Source organism: Cyprinodon tularosa, unplaced genomic scaffold (assembly GCF_016077235.1).
Source record: "Cyprinodon tularosa strain WSP-4 unplaced genomic scaffold, ASM1607723v1 ctg369, whole genome shotgun sequence".
Taxonomy (NCBI): domain Eukaryota; kingdom Metazoa; phylum Chordata; class Actinopteri; order Cyprinodontiformes; family Cyprinodontidae; genus Cyprinodon; species Cyprinodon tularosa.
Genome location: NW_024039084.1, coordinates 67,602 through 89,663, shown reverse-complemented (window position 1 = coordinate 89,663; position 22,062 = coordinate 67,602). Strand labels below are relative to the sequence as shown.

Sequence of the window (22,062 nt, the reverse complement as noted above, 5' to 3'; positions counted from 1 at the left end):
AAAAAATTCTGATGAAAGGAAAGTGGGACTGAAAACATAATAATGTTTAGTTCTCTCAGTAAAAGGCTTCTAAACAAATCTGTTTTTAAATCTGATTTAAAGCAGCTGAGGGTTTCACCTCTTTTTTAAGGTTTTATGGATGTTTTTTTCCAGATTAGTGGAGAACTAAAAGCTGCTTCCCTATGTTTGGTTCTGAAGAGTAGATCTGATCCAGGAGACCTGAGAGGTCTGGCTGTCGATCCACTGCCAACCAGTCTGTAATGTATTTTGGAGCCATTCAGTGATTTCTGGACTAAAAGAAGGATTTTAAAGTCCATTCTTTGAGATATTGGATAACCAAAGGAAAGACTTCAAAATTGGGCTGATGTTCTCCACTTTTATAATAATTCAGTTTATTTATATAGCACCGAGTCATAACACATCATCTCTTAGTTCTAGTGAGGATGCAGGCAGCAGCATTTTGGATCAACTGCAGCGGTCTGATCTGCAGACCTGTGAAGAAGCTGCAGGGATCAGTTCTACTAAAGATGAACAAAGCAGGAAGTAGTTTTTTCAACATTTGTCCTTTAATACTGGAGACGTTCTTCAGTTGATAGAAGGCTGTTTTTGTTCCTGTCCATCACTGCACCCAGATTGCTGCTTTCTAGCTGGATTCGCTGAAAAAGGATGCTCATGTTTAAACGCTCTTCCTTTGCTCCAAAAACTATGACTTTAGTTTTGTTTTTGATTATCTTGATTTCTTCTCTGCATTTATCCAGAGCTGGAATGGGTCCATAGTCACATTGTGACATGGTGAGGTACAGCTGGGTGTCGTCGGCATCGCTATGCCTTGAGATGGCTTATGTTGTGAATTGACGCTATATAAATAAACTGAATTTAATTGAATTGAATATGGTAACTGATGTTGGTAATTGACATATAAGTCAGCATGTAGAAACTGAAAAGGAGGGACCCTAAGATGGAGCTTACTTTTTGGTATTTTTCGAAGCGTATGGCGATTTGACCTTAAATTGTATTTTTTGTACTTGACTAAAGGGATACACATCCGTTGAGATAGTTTAAAGTCTATTTTTTGTACAAAACTAAAGGAATAAAGGCAAATCTGACGTCTTGCACATGCGTATTGACTATAGGTATGCTGGTCTGACGGGGTATGCTCATCTGACAGAACACAGAGATTCCAATCTCTATCTTCAACAGAACTTTTCTTTAACTCACAAACTTTTCTATTTCTTTCTGCATTCTACTGTGATCTAGAGTGGAAAACAACTTACGGACCAGAACCGCATCCTGGTCTAAAAGGAAACGTCTAACTGAGATAAAGTTCTGCTGGTAAGGTAAACCAGACACTGAGATTAGCGATGGCAGTTTGAGAAACACAGATTAATAGAGATTAAAGCTGACGACATAAAGCCAAAATGTGAGAGACCAAACAAAGTGTTCCAATCGGTTCTGATGTTGTAATCGTCCCTTTTTTCCTCTTCAGACTGATTCTTCACCAGGATCATTAGAGCCGTTTTAAAGGTTCTTAGTTTAAATTTCTCCTTCAGTCAGTAGCTGTAGATTCGTTCAGGTCCTTCTTGTCTTTAACTTTGTTGCTTTTATTCAATCAGTAATTGATATTACTGATATTAAATAAGGTTTTATTTGTTGACTTAACTGGAAAATAAATCAGATTCTTTTAAATTATGAATGTTCAAAATATATTTTAGTCTTTTTTTTAGGTTTAACATGAAACATTTCTTATCAAATGATCTGTGACAGCCTTAGTCTGCTGAGACTTGTGAGACTCATGGTTAAAGTTTTAAAGGTTTATCAAGAGACTCCGTAGATCTGGTTTTCTTGAGAGTCCAGATTCACCAGAACATTTTGGAGCAAGAGAGCTGATCTGCTTTTTAGTTTAGTTCAGAAGGAGATGGTTAACCAGCCTGCATCCTCTTATGGATGTTTTCTGGGCCCCTGTGCTGTCTGTGAGGTCAGGATGAACAACCAGAACCAGGCCCACTGTTCTGAGCTCCATCTGCCTTCATGTCCTGGACATCAGCGCCTCCAAGTGGACAGACAAGGCAACAGCAGCTGTGGCTCTTCCTAAGGGTCAAAGGTCATCTGCAAATAACCAGATAACTAAAAACCTTTTAGAATCTCCTTCATCAACCGGAAATACAGACCCTGACTGAATGGAGCTACTAAATAACCTGATTTAATTGCATTAAAGGTGAATTTTGATGTTTTGAACTTTTAATAACATTTTGCCAAAATCTGCTAAGCATTGCTGTATTAAAGGGACAAACCACACATGGCCACCCCCATACTCACCAAAATAACTGATTAAAACACCTAAATTATCTAAAATAATACCATTAAATAAGGAATCTGATGTTGAATTTTTAAATAATAACAGTACATATTTAAACTGATGACAATTATTCCAAAACATTTGTTATAAAACAACCCAAATCCACCTGGTTCTAATCAGGTTGGACTGAAAGTCTGATTCAGACCCTGGTTTTTATATTGCATTGTTTTAAATTAGAAACCTGGATTTAGATTTGGACCGTATGGGACCAGGCCTCTCCGACAAGACACTGAGTCCCTGGATGGCTGGGAGGTTAACTTAAGGAGAAATTCAAACAATGAAAGAAAGGTTGTCCTATAATCATTAAAAAACATTGAAAACAAATAGCTACTCAGAACCAGGCCCCGTTTCAGAAAGTGGGCCAAACTTATTGTAATCCTGAGTCAACTTATTCAGCCCTGTGATAGTCAGGACCTTTAGTTGCTAACTCAGCTCTGAGTGAAGTCAGCCCAGAGATCAGGGGAAGCCCAATGAGAAGCCCTAATCAGAGGGCTTGCCCTAATGAGAATAAAGTCATAACATTACGAGAAAAAAGTTGTATTATTACTTTATTCTTTTAATTTTTACTATTCTCGTTACGACTGCATTCTCATAATTTTCTCTCCTGTCCTGGCTTCTCTTCATTGGCTTCCTGTTAAATCCAGAATAGAATTTAAAACCCTCCTTCTCACATATAAAGCCTTAAATGGCCAAGCTCCATCTGATATCAGAGATCTGATTGTTCCTTATGTTCCTAACAGAGCACTTCGCTCTCAATCTGCAGGTTTACTAGTGGTTCCTAGAATTTCTAAAAGTAGAATGGGAGGCAGATCTTTTAGTTATCAGGCTCCTCTCCTGTGGAACCAACTACCAGTTTTAGTCCGTGAGGCAGACACCCTGTCTACTTTTAAGGCTGGGCTTAAAACGTTTCCTTTTTGATAAAGCTTATAGTTAGAGTGGCTCAGGTTATCCTGAGCTATCTCTATAGTTATGCTGCTATAGGCTTAGACTGCTGGAGGACATAGGGACCCCTTTTTCATCATTCTGCTTCATTCTATCTCTATTCTCCTATTCTGCAGAATCTGTTAGTTCAATCTCTAACGTTCTGCTCTCTCTGCTTTTTCTCATAGTAGCTTCATCAGGTCTGTTCCTGTTTGGCTGTGACTCAATCCTGGAGAGAAATATCAGCAGTGCTGCTGCCATCAACACCTTTGTTTCTATACGTTAGAGCTCAGCCCGTTTTTCAGTGTAGTCTTGTTTCTCTGACTGTGACTAACAGGATGTGCTCTTCACCCTCTGACATGTGAGTTGACTCGAAGCTCGTCTGCCTGGCTGTGTGTTTCCTGGACGGGGCCACCTTTAACAGTTCCTTTTCTATCTCTGCTTCTGTCTCATTGAACCCCAGTCGGCCTCAGCAGATTGCCGCTCACACTGAGTCTGGTTTTGCTGGAGGTTTCTTCCTGTTCAAATGGAGTTTTTCCTCTCCACTGTCGCTACAAGCATGCTTAGTGTGAGGGATTGCATTTGAGTCAATGAGTCGATGCAATCAACTGGTTTTCCTTAGATAGAAAACTTTTGATCAATTTGACTGATGATCTGGTTGAACTGTCAAGTGCCTTGAGATGACATGTTGTGAATTGGTGCTATAGAAATAAACTGAATTGAATCTTACGACTTTATTCTCGTAAAAAAAGAAAAAAATGATCTCTAGCCTGGCCCTAATACTCTGTCCTAGGTCCTACTAATGTTTCAGGTTAATCTGAAAATACTACACGACATTTCAAAATAAAAGCCTAGAATTGTGGAGAGGCTTTTAATGTGAAGGGGCCGGTCCGGATGTCGCGCAGCCCTCTCCGGTTTGTGTCGGTTCGCCTCCTCTCTCAGTGCTCGGGCTCAGCGGACGGATCAAGATGTCGGACCCCTGCTCCTTCTCCTCCTTCTCCTCCTGCCTCACCAAACACCTCAACCTGCTGCTGCACGTGGACTTCGACAGGCACGTGATCAGAGGGAAGGTGCAGCTGACCGTGGAGGCTCTGGAGGACCGCTTCTCTGTTCTGGTAACACTCATTGCTCCGGTACCGACCCGGTTTCAGAGCTCTGAGAGCTCCGGTCAGACAGTTTCAGAGATGCAGGTTAAATCTGAGAGAAATTGCATAAAGTCTGGTCTGCTGGCTGCTTTGAAACATGGAGGTTAGGAGGATGAAGTTGGACTTCTGTCCGGTTCTGGTTCTGCCGCTGAACCAGTCCAGGTCCAGCTCAGGTGGTAAAGTTTCCAAACCAGCAAACCTTCCTCTATAATTCGGCTCATATCAGGTCACACTTTGATCAAACATTTACACACATTGAGGAATAAAATCAGAGCAGAGTTCTACCTGGTCATCCAGGTGGATTTTGGACTTTGTTCTGCAGGCTGAGCTCAGAGATCCTCCTCCTCTGCTTCCAGATCAATCAGCATCTTTCACTTTTTAAGCTGCACATTTTAAAACGATCACTTTCTCTGCACTGCAACGTAAACAAGCAGAAAGTTTTAAATACTTTATAGGTGAATCATTCACCCTCCCTGTTCTCACTGTGGGAGCTCCCTCAGTGTGACGTCATTAGGAAAGGTGTTTTCACCTGAGCTCATCTTATCACCCCTCAGATGTTCGCTGATGGACTCGGAGTGAAATCTGAGTCTCAGTGTTTCATCTTTCCGTCTGTTCTGAGGCTCAGATCCATTTCTGCAAACTTTGAAGTAATCTGAAGCTGCAGGGAGACAGTTTTTTATCTGGTTGGACTGGTTCTCACACCGTTTATCAGCGGGCGCGGCCGTTATCTTGTTAAGGCTCGTTAATTAAACCCAGTTCTGTTTTTGTTGCAGACTTTGGACACCAGAGACCTGAGCGTCTCCTCAGTGACTGTCAACCAGCAGCCGGCCGGCTTCACTCTGGGCTCCAAGCACAGCTTCAAGGGGACCCCGCTGGAAATCACCCTGCCCTCGCACCTTTCCAGGTCACCTCATGTACAGTTTGAGACTTAGACAAACTTTATTTTCATTCTGCGGATCCTTTAGAAGTCTTAAAAGGCATTGAATTTTTCTATATAAAAATAAGGCCTTCATCGGTATTAAAAAGTCTTAAATTAAGTTTTAATAGGGCTTAAAAATTGTCAGGTCTTTCCTTTGACTAGGCCGTTCTTTCTCATGAATCCTCATATTCTCTCTACTCCAGCAGGATGTTTAGGGTCGTCCTGCTGAGAGGTAAAAAAAAGCTTCCCCGCTGCATGAGGCTGCCACCACCGTGTTAACCAACTAGATGACGCATTAGTTTTCCTCCAGTCTGTTTCGTTTAGATCCCAGTAAAACCCAGAAGTTAGAAAGTGACTCAGATTGTAAAATTAAAATTGATTTTATTTTTATTATTCATATCAAAAATTTAAATGGGGTCAAGGGTGGAACTTTGTGACAAAAGTTGTTGGGGATGCTCTAAGGTTGGAGGTTGATGGACCTACAGCTACTCCACCCCAATCCTTTCAATAGGTTTATATTTTCCAAAAATGAGCTCAAACATATATTTATTGAATGCTTTTCTATTGTTGAGAACACAAGAGAACCACAATACACTGATATTTATAGTTATAGACAGATGCCTGCCTTTAGTGCTTTATTTATAAAGTGCTTAAAAACATTAACGTATAAAAAATTACGAAAAACAGCTGATATCCTGCATTAATATATCCTCCTTCACAAGCAGAAAAATTAAATTTAGAAATATGTTCCATATGGTATTGACAGCCAAAGTCTATATATTGAAACTCATTTATGCACTGATTTTTATTATTTGTGCTTTAATTCTTTAATTCTTATATTTTAAAGGTACACTATGCAACCGGTGTTGATTTTCCAGCGAGGCTCCCCCCAGAGGGCGAAAGTAAAAGTGCACTGTCGTAAATATGCACAGCTGTTCTCCTGGTTTCTCCGTCAAGCCAGGCGCGGTTGTTTTGAGCTTAGCAGACAGGCGAACGCAACGAATGACTAAGCATCTGACGCGCGTGACGCGCCGCAAACGCGCTGCTGCTCGAGATGGAAAAATTAAATTTTTGCTGCTCGACGCGCCGCGTCAACCAATCAGAGAGGCTGATCTGGGAGCTGGCAGGGAGAGAGACACAGCGCTGATGATCAGAGTGCTATCATCACTCCTCTTAAACAGTTTATTGACGCCTAAATTAACTTAAAATGCAGAAATCTGCCGGCAGAATATGTTCGCTTTTATTATCCTGCTGCCTGCAGTTTGGATTATTTAGATGAAAAACACCTACCAGCCGCCGCGGTGAACCGCGAGGAGGCGACCCGGCCAGAGGCTGCTGATGAATGGATTCCTACTGTCGGCGCACCGCTGGTATGTGGGGGTCTGAGCGGCTCCGACAGAAAAAATATTGTAAGGCAGGATGATAATCTAAATGAACTGACGGCACTGATTACGTTTTCAGGTGTATTTTCTCACTTAAAAACATATTAAAACTACTTTATTCCCACTGATCACAGCAAATATAGCTGCAAGGCAGAGAAAGGATAGTGAAGCTCCGCCCAACGCGCGTCAGACCCACTTTTGCACCGCGCAGCCAGAGCAGCAAAGCTGCTTCAGCCGCGCATCAGAACTAACTGGTACAAGCAGCAAAACTGAAGCAGCAGACGCGATTTTGCTGCTTTTGCTGCGTCCGGTGTGAAAGCAGCACTGCACAAAGATCGCCACTGTGCTAGCAACGAGCATGCTTTTAACTCGGGGGTGTATCATTTCTCGCCGTAAAGCAAGACCGACTCTCGGGAGACTTCTGAGCCTGTGGGTGCGGGTCGGTGCTCCTGCAATTGCAAGTGCAGTATTTCCCCCACAGACCACCAGGGCGGCCGAGAATACCTTTGTTCAACCTGAAATGACTAAAAAAACCAGGTAATTTATAAGAGAAAGGGCATTTTTTGTGCAAGAAGTCATTTAAGCTCGGCTTGATACAAATCAGAGCTGCAGAGTCAGACATTAAGAGTGAAGAAAAATCAAGTTACAGAGAAGCAGCAGCTGTTCCTCAGTTCTCTTCCACCCTCTACAGCATCTCCCACGTGACAAAAAGCACCAGTTGCACCAAATCTCCGGATAACGTTTGGTGGTTCGCCGACAATGAAAGCAGAGCTATTATGGGGTCAAAACAAAGTTTGTAAATTCCATTAAATATTCCTGTTATTAGTGTGTTTTTGGCTTCCTTCATAATTTTTTATAATTGGAAACATTTCTACTGGACCTGAAAGTTGTGGTTTATGTTAAAATAAGCGTCAGGTTACATTTATCTTGTGTTTAGTGTGAAGTTGGTCTTAAAGTTTTATTTCAAGGTACATAACAAGTTTAACTTGCCTTATGTTCCTTTTCGCTGTTTACATTTCCTTTTCCTTTTAATATATTTATATATTTTTTAACTGTTTATATTTCCTTTTCCTTTTAATATATTTATATATATTTTTTTTTTTTCATTTTTTATTTTTATTTATTTCACGGTAGCTGATATGGAAGTCCCAAATCTCATTGTATCCGTTGCAGAATATAATGACAATAAAGGCTTTTTGACTTTGACTTTTGACTTTGTTGTAGGAACCCTGTATACAAAACCAGATTTCATTCAGCACAGCTCTCAAGACATTTCCATTTCTCAAAGTGCCGCAGTTTTTTCATTGATTTATCTATTTTGCTTTATTCAACATTCAGCGGTCTAATGGCAGTAGGGAAGAAGCTGTTGCAGAGCTGTTTCCCCCCTACTTTTGATTTAATAGTAAAACGTTTAACCTCCATGTCTGTGTTGACCAATCAGGGGCCAGCAGGTCATCGTGGAAGTGGCCTATGAGACGTCTCCGTCTGCGTCGGCGCTGCAGTGGCTCACGCCTGAGCAGACTGCTGGGAAGAAACAGCCATACCTGTTCAGCCAGTGCCAGGTGAGGCACCTGTCAGACCGTACCCGGGGTATAATCAGTGTCCAAATAAACACACCAGCTGATGAAAGACTGAAATTTTTGTGTCTGAAATTGGTACATTTAAATAAATTTTACCCCTTGTTGTCCACTCATGTCACATCAGATGGGTGAGAAAACAAGTTTAGAAGTTAGGAATTACCGTATTATTAATGCCCGCTCACACTGAGCCTGGTTCTGCTGGAGGTTTCTTCCTGTTAAAAGGGAGTTTTTCCTCTCCACTGTCGCTACAAGCATGCTTAGTGCGAGGGATTTCTTTGGATAGAAAGCTTGGAATCAATCTGACTGGATGATCTGGTTGAATTGTATCTGTAAAGTGCCTTAAGATGACATGTTGTGAATTGGTGCTATATAAATAAACTGAATGAAATTGAAAGAACAAATAAAAAATTTACTATATGACTAAATATGGATGAGTACAATGACAATTAATTTAGAAGTGGAATCGCAAATTTACCAGTAAAATTAGTGATTGGTACTCTGCAAACAAAAACAAATGTAAAAGTTGTAACTTTTTGTTTATTAATGTATAAATTGGACCTTCAGCCTATGTTGTTATTGGCTGTTAACTTGCCCCATATTCTGCTTCCTCTCTGAGGTTTCTGTTGACACAGTTTGGGGAAACTTTGGTTTTTCTTCTGCTTTAGTGTTGATCAACAAGCTGTTGCTCAACTAACTCTGACTGTTTGGTTCCACACTGGTTTGGTTTGAATAAATCTGTTTGTCTTGCATGGAAAACAAAGTAAAAAACCAATTCCAAAGGTCTGGAAGAACCAGAACTTCCAGCAAAAAGGCTCAGCTTTGCCCTGCTCCCTGTCTTCCAGGCTCATCACTGCAGGAGCATGGTACCCTGCCAGGACACCCCCTCCATCAAACACACCTACTACGCTCAGGTCAGTCCCTCCTGCACACACACCTGTACAGCTCACCCACACTAACATTCAGACCAGAATCCCCTGAGAGCTTCAGCCTCGTCTCCCTCCCCGTCTCCCAGGTGTCCGTCCCAAAGGACCTGGTGGCGGTGATGAGCGCCGTGCGAGACGGTCAGGAAGTGGACCCTCAGGACAGCGGTCGGATCATCTACAGGTTCAGACAGCCGGTAGGTGGCGCCTTAAACTCTCGATCGGGGGTTTCCCTATTACAGAGAAGAAAACTTTGTTGGGTCTTGCTGGGATGTCATGTGACAGAAAACAGGAAGTTGTGGGAACGGAGGAGGCTGCACACATGCAGATTATCAGCTGGGTTTAGGTCTTTCCTTTGACTAGGCCGTTCTTTCTCATGAATCCTCATCGTCTCTCTACTCCAGCAGGATGTTTAGGGTCGTCCTGCTGAGAGGTAAAAAAAAAAAAAAAACATCCCCGCAGCATAAGGCTGCCATCAGCATGTTAACCAACTAGATGACGCATTAGTTTTCCTCCAGTCTGTTTCATTTAGATCCCAGTAAAACCCGGAAGTTAGAAAGTGACACAGATTGTAAAGCTTTAGGGGTGTTAATACTTTTTCGAAAGCAGCCATTCTTTCTGTGACCTCTGACCTCAGGTTGCCATGCCGTCCTACCTGATAGCCATTGTGGTGGGAGCACTGGAGAGCAGGTAGCATCTTCCTCCTCAGCGTGATGATCTGATCACTGCGCCTGAGCAGGTAACGGCATCTCTGCTCTCTGATTGGTCCACAGGGAAATCGGCCCCAGGTCCAGAGTCTGGTCTGAGAAGGAGTTTGTGGATAAAGCAGCGTTTGAGTTTGCTGAGGTGGGTGACCGTAGCAACAAGCTCTTGGAGCCACTCATGGTGTCGGTTTGAATCTAACCTTCTTTTTGTGTCCACCTGTCCATCAGACGGAGACCATGCTGAAGACAGCGGAGGATCTGGCTGGACCATACGTCTGGGGCCAGTACGACATCCTGGTTCTGCCTCCATCCTTCCCCTACGGCGGCATGGAGAACCCCTGCCTCACCTTCGCTACTCCCACTCTGCTGGTAAACCTGAACTCGCCCGGGTCGCCTGTCAGAGCATTAATGGCCGTCCTGTTGACCCGCTGTTTCCTGTCTTTCCTCAGGCTGGAGATAGATCCCTGTCTGGAGTGAGTAACGCACCAGAGACACATGACCCCGCACCAGAGACACATGACCCCGCACCAGAGACACATGACCTCGCACCAGTTTAACCAATCAGGTCATGGGCCTGATGATGGTTGAATTAAAGCGAGAAGATGGCTTCTAGCAGATGCTGGAGCCTCAGCAGGAACCGGATGAGGCCTGAATTGATCATATGGAGCCAAATTGGTGCCATAAAATTTGTTAAAAAAATTTTTGATTTCATTAAAAGACAATTATTTTCAATTAAAAAAAAAATTTGAAACAAAAAAAAAGTTAATCTTAAAATAAATAAAAATACTTTAAGATTTAAACTTATATTTATAAACTTATAGTTTCAGCTTTTATCAAACGTTGGGAACTAGAATCTGAAAAATATAAAAATTGGTTTTAAAAATGTTTGAAATATTTTTTCGATTTCAGTTCTTTCTTTCTTTTCCAGTTTGGATTTTTTTTTCTTTTCAGTTTAAAAAAAAAAAATGTTTTAATCCGTTTCATTTTTTTAATGTTTAAAAAATTTTCAGTCTCACTTTTTCATTTAGTGACAATTTTTCAGTTTTAAAAATATTTATTTCATTTTATTCCCTTAAAAAAATATTATTCATTTTAAAATCTTTTCATATTTAAAAAAATATTCAGTTACAATCTTTCAGTTTTAAAAATATTTCATTTTTTTTCCTTTTGTAAAAAATATTTTTCAGTTTCAAATCTTTTCATATTTAAAAAAAATATATATATTTTTTGCCTTTAAATCTTTGTTCACTTTCATTTTTTTGTTTAAATTTTATATGTATATATATATTTTTTTTCAATTTTAAAAATCAGTCAAATCTTCTGGCCCTGATTGAGCTCCATAGCAGGTGTCTGTGTTCCTCAGGTGATCGCTCATGAGATCTCCCACAGCTGGACCGGGAACCTGGTGACCAACAGGACCTGGGAACATTTCTGGTAACCAAACGGAAACGAGTTCTGACCCAATCAGTGCGAGTTTGATGCTCAGGCGGTTTCTGCTCCGTCAGGCTGAACGAGGGTCACACGGTCTACCTGGAGAGGATGATCGGCAGGTGTATGGAGGGGGAGATGTTCAGGCAGTTTAAAGCCCGGGGGGGCTGGAAGGACCTGCAGGACTCTGTAAGAACCTGAACCCGTTCAGAACATCCAGACAGAACCATGCGGGTGTTTCCTCTAACCCCTCACCTTTGTCTTTCAGGTAAACACCTTCGGAGCAGACAACCCTCTGACCAACCTGGTCCCCAGCCTTCAGGAGGTGGATCCTGATGATGCCTTCTCCTCCGTGCCCTATGAGAAGGGCTTTGCTCTGCTCTACCACCTGGAGGAGCTGCTGGGAGGGCCAGGTAACACCCAGCCACACGCAGACCCTCCTGGTTCTGGTCGTATTCTGACGCCCCTGACGGTTTGTCCTCCTCAGAGGTCTTCATGGGGTTCATAAAGTCGTACATCCAGCGTTTCGCCTACAGCAGCGTTTCCACGGACGACTGGAAGAACTACCTCTTCTTCTACTTTAAAGACAAGGTGAGACGACCTGAGGGACGCAGCTGGAGTTTCCAGGTTACTGGCTGCTTCTGTTAGGAGTTTCTAACCTTCTGTCCTTCAGGTGGACGTCCTGAACAAGGTGGACTGGAACGCCTGGATGTTCACCCCTGGGATGCCCCCGGTCCAGCCGCAGTAAGTGGGTTCTGGTGGAGGCCCGACCCGTCTCAGAGTCCCATTCTGGTCCTGATCGGTGGGTTCTGTTGTGTTCCAGGTATGACTCCACTCTGGCTGACGCCTGCATCGCTCTGAGTCAGCGCTGGATCAAGGTCAGATGCTTCTCATCTCCATCCGGCGCCGTAAGGATGTTTGGGACCCAGATTTAACCCTTTGTCGCCCTCAGGCCAGAGAACAGGACCTGGGCGGCTTCAGCGAGTCGGAGGTGAAGAACCTGTCGTCCCACCAGGTGATAGAGTTCCTGTCGCTGCTGCTGCAGGAGGTAAAGCACGACGTCTCCTCAGACCCCCCCCCCCCCCCCCCCCCCCCCCCCACCCCCTTCTGATCAGGCTCCTCCCCCTCCCTGACCCCTGCTCTCCTCCTCAGGAGCCGCTTCCTCTGACTCATGTGAAGAAGATGCAGGACGTTTACAACCTCAACGCTTCCACCAACTCAGAGATCCGCTTCAGGTGAGACACTGTAATTTAAGCTCCTCCTCCTCCCAGGTGGAGCTTTCTCCTGATTGGCTGCCGTGTCTTCAGGTGGCTGAGACTGTGCGTTCGCTCAAAGTGGGAGGAGGCGGTTCCCCTGGCGCTGAAGATGGCGACGGACCAGGGCAGGATGAAGTTCACCCGGCCGCTCTTCAGGTCAGAACCAGTCCTGCAGCTTTTCCAGGCTCCCCTGCTCCAACGGGCCTGATTTAACCGGGTCACTGGGAGAACCTGCTTCTAGGAGCTGCGGAACCCCAGAGGGACTCTGGGTCGGTACCTGTTACAAACCTGTATTCCGTCTCTGTTTCTGTTGGACCCAAAGGGAAGTTTTTACCTTCGAGAAGTACCGGGAAGAAGCCGTCCGAGTGTTCGTCGCTCACAGAGCCGCCATGCATCCCGTCACCTCTGGACTGGTTGGAAAGGACCTGAAGGTGGACGCCAGCGGTCACTGAGAGCAGGAAACCGGTCTATACCGGCAGAACCGGGTCCATTTCTGTCAGGTCAAACTGTTTGTATTAAAAGCCAAACTGTGAGCTGAAACCCGAGTCGTGTCGTTTGTTCTAAACTCAGGTTTACGGGGAGGGAAGCACCAGTAGCATTAGCATTAGCATGCTGATCAGATGTGTTAGAATGGCCTAGTCAAAGTACAGATCTCTATCCAACTGGTAAACTGGCTAATCCTGCTAACTGATGTTCTCCATCCTGTCTGACTCAGCTGGACAAGTTTTATAAGGAACAGAGGAAACTGGAAATGGATCGTTGATCCCATTAAACCCAGATCCTAACTGGAGGAAGACCAGTAGAACACCTGAGTCAGTCAGCTCTAACCCTCCTTAGGTTTCTCTTTACCCAGAAACCAGAATATTACCTCTGGCTCCTCTCTCTCTGGCCTCAGCCGTTTCAACATCAGTTTTCTGTTAACCTGAAGCAACAGGAACGATTACAGGAAATGTTCTGAAGAAAGAGGGAAACTGCAACATCCAGAACTTTCCCAGAAGGTTCCAAAGAGGCGTATGCTCCGACCTCGGCGGTGATTACATATTTCCGAGTTTGTTTCTTCATTAAGAGGAAATTAGGAAATGTGTGATGAATTTAGAGAGAAAAACCAACATGTTTTAAAATGAGTTTACATTTTCAGCCTGGAAAAGCCTCTAAATCAAGGGCCAAATGTTAAAAAAAGGAGGAAGGCTTTTCTTTAAGGGAGTGTTCAACCTTTTTTGACTTGTGTTCCCCTTTAGGCATTTTGTCTGAAGATGAATATCAGACAAAAGTATTGATAATTGTCCAAAAGTGGCACACACAATAACAGATTATACAAAAAAAACTTTTAATTTGAACATTTAATTCTTGGGCATTTTATGCTTTCCATCTCAAATAAACATTAATATGTTGCCCAGAAGGAATCTAAATAAATACGAAATAAAATCCTATTATAAACCTGTATTATTAAGGCTGGAGCTCCTCTGAGTAACTCTCTTATAAATGCATTTAAACTTGATAAATTTGGAGAAATATACAGAATAAAAATTATTCACTCTGACTTAGTTTTACTTTGTTTTCATCGAGATGCCTGATCTGCTTTGATGGTCTCAGATAGCTCCGTTTGAAAAACAGCTGTTCTTTACATCCAGTCTGTTCCTCTGTTTGGTTTGGATGTGTTTCAAAGCTGAAGCTGAACTCAAACATATAAGAAAAACTTTTTGGTTGATAAAAGCTTGTTTAATTTTTCAATTCTTTCCTCAGAATGCAAAATAGATCCCAGCCCTATTTTATTTTACTGCATAAGAACTAAAATATTTCCATGTACCCCTTGCAATGCACTCTCGGGCCACTAGGGGTACGGGTACCCTGGGATGAACTGAAATTAATCTAGCCTGGGTGCCAGTCAGAACTTAGTCCCGCCCACAAGGTTTGAGTTCGGGGAAGTTCGGTCTGGCTCTGCTCCATAGTAGCGCGAGTATTATCGCCCACTGTCAGGCGATCCAATCAAATTGTCAGGGCGGACTTTATACGATGATGGACAGATGATCAACAGTAACGTAATCAACCACGTGACCAAAGCGCGCTAGGGTGACAACAATAATGGCTGCCACTGGAGAGTTTGGGTGAGTAGATTCTGCTATTAGGTCTGTTCTAGAAGATATCGACAGCAAATTAATTTTAAAAGAGGAACAGAGAAACGCGATCAAGTCTCATCTTCTTATTATAGGCGTGAAACTGCACGCTTTGATTTTTGATGACAACAACTATGCCTCGCTTAACACTCCGTTGCTTTTATTGGTTGTAGGTCTATCCAATTGAGTGCAGAGGCATTTTTTTCCTGGTTCGTTCAAAACACGCCCCATAATCACAGCTCTATGGAGCAGTATCAGACTTATATTCTGACTAGAATTGAGTCGGACTACGTCAGGCTAAAATTAATCGGCTTTATGGGAAAAAAAAAAAAAAAAAATCTCTTCAAACCAAAATGACTTCCAACTTGGTCATCTTGCGTCTTTCATTTCCTGAAAGTGAAGCATGGCGGTGGCAGCATCATGCTATGTGGATGTTCCTTCCAGTAGGACATTTGAATTCACATGAGGTAACTGGTACCGACACAACTAGTCGGGTCCAAACCTTCAGAACTTCATGTACAGAACCTGTTCACCGAAGAGGATCCGTTCAACATGAAGAAACAGGAAATGGATGAAACCATTTTCTGCTTAGTTCATGTTCGTAGAGCACGAAAAAAGAACAGACATTTAACGAAGCTTTGGCTGAAAATCTCTTTTTATTAAACAGAAGTTAAAACCATCAGCTGGTTGTTTGGAGTCTGATCAAGCCGGTTACAGAGGAAATAAGGCAGGCGGCTGAAGCTGAAGCTCACATGACATCCTCATCTGTTGAGGCCTGAAACCAGCGCCCCCTGCTGTTGGTTTAACCTAAACACACCCCAGCTGATTTATTAACATGGTTCCACTTTTCATTTAAGGTGGAATCTGAAAACGTCCTGTTTTTAACCAAAGGAAAAGCAGAGAAACATTCATTAACAACTGGATTCTGCCATTTAAACCCAGAAGAACCAGAATGAAGATGTTCAGCTGAAATAATCTGGGATTAATCTGTTTTTAATTATTCTTGTGTTTTACTTTATTAATATTTTAGTACATTTTATTTAAACCTTTTAATTTTTACAATTAATGTTAATTTATCTATTTCCAGTCACATAAAGTTTTTAGAATAGAATATTTTAATGCGTAACTATATAAAATGACAAATTAGCCCGTTAATCTGATTTGTTTTGCATTTTAATCCCATTAAAATGATTATTTTTATACTTTTACCAAGTTTTCTAAATTGTTTTAATACATCCCCTCCTCGAACATGAGGGACCGGTGCTCAGAGGATTAGGGGCCAGTCAGAGATGGAGGCCTCGGAGACCCATTCATGGGCGCTTAGACTCTGGGGATGTGGAATGTCACCTTGCTGGGGGGAGGAGCTAGAAATAGTCAGGGTCTTTTTTTAACATATTTATCCATCTGAAGATAAATTACTGTCACTGATTTATTAAATCACAAGACTTAGTGTCTTTAATTTTTATTTTATAATTAATATATAAATAATTTAGTATTTCTAATAATCCATAATTATTCCACTACCGTGATTTTCTTCTATCAGTTGATGAAGGTTTGCAAAAGATGGAGTTTTTTTTTCTATTCTTTCTTTGGTGAAAAGCTTTGGGAAACAGTCAGAACCATTTCGGATCAGCTTCAGGACCCAAAGTGTAAATAAAAATAAAAAAAACAAAGAAAAGCTACGAGCTCCTGAACATCTCTAATCTGGACCACCTGTGTGATAAATGTTACTGTCAGTGAGGTTCTGTTAGGGTCCTGGTTCTGATAGAAGAGTAAATGTCTCAGCGCCACAGTGAACATTACAGGTACTGGACCAGAACCACCTGCTTTGAGTCCTTCACCCAAACATGAAACATTCAGCAAACACCAGCCTCATCAAGTCCAGTTCAGGTCCGACTGGATTCAGTTTCTGCTTCTGCTTGATCATCTGAATTCCAGCCGGATCCAGTTTCCTCAGGTCCAGCTGAGTCCAAGTCCTCCTGCTACCAGAATCTGCTCCAGGTCCTGGTCCTCCTGCCTCTCCAGCAGCCGCTGCTCCTCCAGCAGAGACACCAGAGCGTCTCTCTGTTCCACCACCTCCAGCATCTCCTCCAAGATCAGCCGCTCCTCAGCCAGCTGCTCCTCATCCTTCAGGTGATCTGAAACAGTCGGCACAGACCGTAAGCTGGAGCTCGGCCTCCTTGGATCAGCGCTCTGGCTCTGTTCGGGCCTCCTCACCATCCACAGCCATCCCCTCCCTGAGCTCCTGCTGCAGGCGGCTCTGTCTGTCCTCCAGCTGCAGCTCCCGAGCGCTAAAACCAGAACAACATTCAGGTCCAGCAGGTTCTGCTGCGGGAGCGTCTTCAAACCGTCCGAAATACTCACAATATCATGAGTTCAGATTCGTATCGGACCAGAGAGTTCTTCTGCTGGACCAGCTGGAACCACTGCTGCATCAGAGCCAGATTATCCAGTTTGCCCAGTCCTGCAGGCACAGAGCACATTTAAACACCTGCTCCTATCGGGATGTTTATTTCATCCTCGTGGGAAAACAGTTCCACTCTGAAAGAAAAACTGACCTCCCAGGTGAAGCTCCATGTCTGGGCCACAGCTGGAATCCTCCCAGTAGTCTGTTAGGAGCAGGACATAGTTGAATTTAGGACGATTCAGGTAGGAAACAGGTTAAAAAGCAATACGGTGTTTAATCCACGGCTTCTCTGGGCTTGATGCTTCAATATCAGGCAGATTAATCAAAGATTAAAAAACAATCAATCAGATAAATTCCTTCAGTTTATGTAGCGCCAATACATATAATACGAAAGTTACGTATGTAACTACGGTTCTATGAATCCCGGATGACCGCCAGAGGGCGGTGCTGAAAGCACTGAATGTTCCCTTCGGGCATGCGCAGTTCGAGTAATTATACCAACAGAGTCACACCTGTGACACCGGATGACCACTCAGAAGCTATATAGCCTGGTGTCATCCTTTGCTCTGCTCCTACAGAATCTTCTCGCAAAAGCAAGGATTCTGAGTGACAGAGAAGCTCTGGCGGTCATCCGGGATTCATAGAACCGTAGTTACATACGTAACTTTCGTTCTATTTCATCCCTACTGACCGCCAGAGGGCGGTGCTGAAAGCACTGAATGACTAATGCCAACGATGTCACAAGGAATCCTGAGCACATACCTCACAGAGGAGGCCCAGCAGAACCTTGTAAAAGGACCTGACCCAGGGGATGAGGGGCAGCCACATTGACACTGTAGAACCTGGTGAAGGTGGTTGGGGAAGCCCATGAAGCAGCAGCACATATAGCTTCCAGCGGAACCCCTCTCAAAGCAGCCCAGGAAGCGGTGACGCTCCTGGTGGAATGTGCTCTCACACCGACTGGCAGGGAGCAGTGACCTGCAGCGTAGGCGTGGCAGATGACACTCACAATCCAATGGGACAGACGCTGTTTAGAAAGAGGACAGCCTAACCTTGGACCCCCATAGCATAGGAAAAGCTGGTCCGAGCGTCTCAGATTGGCGGTGGCTGCAATGTATGCCTCCAACGCTCTTACTGAGCACAACTCAGACTCATTCTCAGTTGTACCAGATTGAGGCTGAAACCGAGCCAGCCGCAATGGCTGGTTACGGTGAAAAGGAGACAACACCTTAGGCACAAACGCAGTATTAGGCCACAGGGTAACACCAGAGCCATCTGGATTCCATCTGATACACCTAGGGCTGACAGAAAGAGCATGCAGCTCGCTGACCCTCTTAGCTGAGACGATAGCCATCAGGAAAGCAGTCTTGCAGGAAAGCCACTTGAGTTCTGCTTGTGCCAAAGGCTCGAATGGAGGGTGGCACAGAGCTGTGAGAACCAACGGCAGATCCCAATCTGGGGCTCGTGGGGCTGGCTGCTGGCACAACCTACGAGCACCACGCAGAAAAAGTGAAACCAGTTCATGGCGCCCCACTGTACGGTTGTCAGCAGTTCGGTGAAGACATGAAATTGCTGCAACATACACTTTAAGGATCGAAGGAGAGCGGCCCTTATCAAGGAGAGACTGGAGGAACTCCAAAATAGTGGGCACCGAGCAGGAAACTGGGTTCTCATTGTGGGCAGAGCACCACTGAGAAAAGAGGCGCCATCTGTTAGCATACTGCAGCCGAGTGGAGGAAGCCCTAGCACTCAATACGGTGTGTCTCACGGTGTCTGAACACCCAGTCAGCCTCCCAGGGGCCATGCCCACAGCTGGAGACGTTGAGGGTTGGGGTGCCATATCTGTCCCCCCAACTGAGACAGCAGATCCCTCCTTGCTGGAAGACGCCATAGAGTACCGTGACACAGACTCCAAAGCAGCGGGAACCACGGCCGCGCTGGCCAGAACGGAGCTACCAGCAACACTCTGTGGCCCTGCTCGAGAACCCTCCGTAGAGTCGGCCAAATCAGTGAGAGGGGTGGAAAGGCATACAGGAGAACCTGCGGCCATGGATGAGCCAATGCATCCTGGCCCAGTGCGCCCGCCATCCCGGTTAGGGAATACCATAGGGGGCAATGGGTCGACTCCTCTGTGGCGAACAGATCTACCTCTGCCTGCCCAAAGAGGTTCCAGATTATGCGCACTACGTCGCGGTGAAGAGACCACTCTCCCGGAGCAGGTGCCTGGCGGGATAGAGAGTCCGCAACCTGGTTCTGCCGTCCTGGCAGATACGCTGCGCGCAGGGTACACAGACGGGGAAACGCCCATTCCAGGAGATCCCTCGACACCTTCAAGAGACGTGCTGACCTGGTGCCACCTTGGTGGTTTATATGATAAACAACAGAGGTGTTGTCTGTCCGAATCAGCACGTGCCTTCCCTCTAGGTGGGGCAGAAGGCACCTGAGGGCCATGTGCACAGCCCGCAGCTCCAGCACATTTATGTGTTCGGTGCGCTCCCTTGGGTCCCAGAGACCCCGAACAGCTCTGTGTTGCCACACGGCACCCCAGCCCATGAGGCTGGCATCCGTGGTGACCACCTCCCTTCGACACACTACTAGCCCCATTGGAACACCACTGGACAAAAGGGTCCCGTCTCGCCAAGGAGCTAGGGCATGGAGGCAGCTCCTGGTCACCATTAGCCTGCGATGCCTGTGCAGCCTGGCGTCTAGGCGAAAGCTGTTGAGCCATCGCTGCAAAGGACGCAGAAGGAGCAGCCCTAAGGGCACGACACGAGTGACTGATGTCAGTTTGCCCAGCATTCGCAGGATGATGATGTAGGGAAACTCCCTGCCCAGTCTGAATCGACGGAAGAGCTGGAGTATGTCGTCCACACTGTGAACAGATGGACGGGCCATCATGGTAGCAGAGTCCAGATGCATCCCAAGAAAGGTGGTTGTCTGAGATGGAACAAGACAACTCTTTGCCAAGTTGACTTTGAGGCCTAACAGTGACACATGAAGTAGAAGCTGGGACGTATCCCGAGAGGCAGCTACCTGAGAGGGAGCACAAAGAAGCCAATCGTCCAGGTATGGCAGAATCCTGACTCCGGAGGCCTGTAGAGGAGAGAGGGCTGCTTTCACGCATCGAGTAAACACCCTCGGGGAAAGGGAGAGCCCGAATGGGAGCACCCGGAATTGCCAATGGCGCCCCCGATAGGCAAACCTGAGAAAACGGTGATGTTCTGCCGCAATAGGCACGTGAAAGTAGGCGTCTGTCAGATCTACTGATGTAAACCAATCTCCCGCCACAATGGTCTGAAGGACCTCTGTTATGGTGAGCATGTGGAAGGGAGCAGCCAGAGAGATAACGTCATCCTCTACAACCAGCTCGGGCATTGGTGGGGAAGAGAGCCCAACCACTGGGAGCGAGGGATCAGATTGCCGTGTCTGCAACAAGGACTTCATCTCTGCCAGCTCTGCTGACAACTGCTCCACCCTTGTGGACAGGCCCTGGTCAGGTTTGGCCCGCTTCCTCCGGGGGAGGGGCACAGATGCTGTGGTCCCACCACAGCGCTTAGAACGCTTGGGGGGAACCACCTGCCCAGAGGGCGGAAGGTCCGAGCCCTCCTGGGGGCACAACTGGGCCAACCGGGCCACCCTCACTGCATGGGGCATAAAGCTGCAGTTCATACAGGGGTTCTCAGACAGCGCCTCCAAAAGGTGCTCATGTCCAAGGCAGGTAGGGCACAGGTCGTGGCCATCCTCTGCCTGCAGGGCAGCCCCACAATCCATGCAGCTGTGAGAGCCATCCATGTCGAAGGCCGACAAGGCTTAAAGAACAGAAAGTTATCGAAAATCGGGAGAGGGGGCGCAAACGCAGCCGTCACCAATTACAGCAGAGAAACGAAAGAGGCTGCGAGCACAAGGCAGCCGATACTGGGAGAGGGGGCGAGAACCGCTACCGTCACCAGGTATAAAACCAATAAACCAAAAAAGCTAACAACGTTAGCTGTATGGAAACTTAAGTTGGGAGTAGGAGCGAACAACGCTGCCGTCACCAATTAAGAGAGCAGACCAACGAAAAGGCTGCAAAAAAGGTTGATTTTGGGAGAGGGGGCGAAAACGCTGCCGTCACCATTCATAACTAAGCAGACCGATGAAGAAGGCTGCAAACAAACCAAAAAAGGCTAACAACGTTAGCCGTCTCCAACTTCGGCAAACGAAGTAGACCACACTTGGTTGGGAGAGGGGGCGAAAACCGCAGCCGTCAGTAATTATAGCAGCGCAGACCGGTGAAAAAAAGGATGCAAAAGTAGGGAATATACTGGGAGAGGGGACGAAAACCGCTGCCGTCACCAGGTATAACACCAACAAACTAAAGAAGCTAACTACGTTAGCCGTATATAACTTCGGCAGTGAAGTTATTCACACTGGGAGTAGGGGCGAAAACGCTGCCGTCACCAGTTCGAAACAAAACAGCACGAAGCTGTAGGTAAAAAGCTAAAGTCGTGAGCCGGGAGAGGGGGCGCGGACGCTACCATCACCAGCAAACAACTCACTTACCTTCCGTATTCCTCAGAATCGACCCGTTGCAGCCCTGGGAGGGCGGAGAATAACCGCAACTCCGGTCAAGATACAGGGGCTTCAGACAACGGGGAAGTTAGCGAACCGCTTGCGAGAAGAAAAAAGGAGCAGAGCAAAGGATGACACCAGGCTATATAGCTTCTGAGTGGTCATCCGGTGTCACAGGTGTGACTCTGTTGGTATAATTACTCGAACTGCGCATGCCCGAAGGGAACATTCAGTGCTTTCAGCACCGCCCTCTGGCGGTCAGTAGGGATGAAATAGATCCAACTGAAGGCTCTCTATAGACACAATTCAACCAGATCATCCAGTCAGATAGTTTAAAAGTGTTTTTATCTATAGGCCTCATTGACTCGAAGGCAATCCT

At 45.3% G+C, this 22,062-nt stretch overlaps 2 protein-coding genes and 1 long non-coding RNA gene across 6 annotated transcripts in view; 1 reads left to right on the top strand and 2 right to left on the bottom strand.

Moving 5' to 3' along the window:
* Window positions 1-4,180: 4,180 nt before the first annotated feature.
* Window positions 4,181-13,151, top strand: lta4h (leukotriene A4 hydrolase). The gene is made up of 19 exons (XM_038296193.1): window positions 4,181-4,392; window positions 5,196-5,326; window positions 8,165-8,285; window positions 9,146-9,214; window positions 9,316-9,420; window positions 9,861-9,913; window positions 9,997-10,069; window positions 10,156-10,296; window positions 10,377-10,400; window positions 11,291-11,361; window positions 11,433-11,544; window positions 11,624-11,768; window positions 11,843-11,946; window positions 12,029-12,099; window positions 12,179-12,233; window positions 12,308-12,403; window positions 12,508-12,590; window positions 12,663-12,767; window positions 12,934-13,151. Exons 1-19 carry the CDS (start codon window positions 4,246-4,248, stop codon window positions 13,061-13,063), a joined length of 1,836 nt encoding a protein of 611 aa, XP_038152121.1. The 5' UTR covers window positions 4,181-4,245; the 3' UTR covers window positions 13,064-13,151.
* A 3,171-nt stretch (window positions 13,152-16,322) lies between these two features.
* Window positions 16,323-16,596, bottom strand: LOC119790615. Its single transcript, XR_005281746.1, has 2 exons — window positions 16,540-16,596; window positions 16,323-16,486 (listed from the first exon to the last, which is right to left on the bottom strand). It is a non-coding gene; the product is annotated as an uncharacterized LOC119790615 (long non-coding RNA).
* The window catches only part of LOC119790614 (protein-methionine sulfoxide oxidase mical3b-like), a 37,188-nt gene continuing 31,717 nt past the window's right edge, over window positions 16,592-22,062 (bottom strand). For all 4 annotated transcript variants that reach the window (XM_038296217.1, XM_038296220.1, XM_038296221.1 and 1 more), the window contains 4 exons: window positions 17,284-17,334; window positions 17,090-17,189; window positions 16,943-17,016; window positions 16,592-16,863 (listed from right to left, as the gene is read on the bottom strand). In XM_038296217.1, coding sequence (XP_038152145.1) covers window positions 16,679-16,863; window positions 16,943-17,016; window positions 17,090-17,189; window positions 17,284-17,334 — 410 coding nt within the window. In that variant the 3' untranslated portion in view covers window positions 16,592-16,678. The remainder of the gene's footprint in view (window positions 16,864-16,942; window positions 17,017-17,089; window positions 17,190-17,283; window positions 17,335-22,062) is intronic.

Coding starts and splice junctions, on each gene's coding strand:
- lta4h (XM_038296193.1), top strand. CDS start 4,246: ATGTCGGACCCCTGCTCCTTCTCCTCCTTCTCCTCCTGCCTCACCAAA. Junction 10,070..10,155: donor CAGCGTTTGAGTTTGCTGAG/GTGGGTGACCGT, acceptor CCTGTCCATCAG/ACGGAGACCATGCTGAAGAC. Junction 10,401..11,290: donor GAGATAGATCCCTGTCTGGA/GTGAGTAACGCA, acceptor TGTGTTCCTCAG/GTGATCGCTCATGAGATCTC.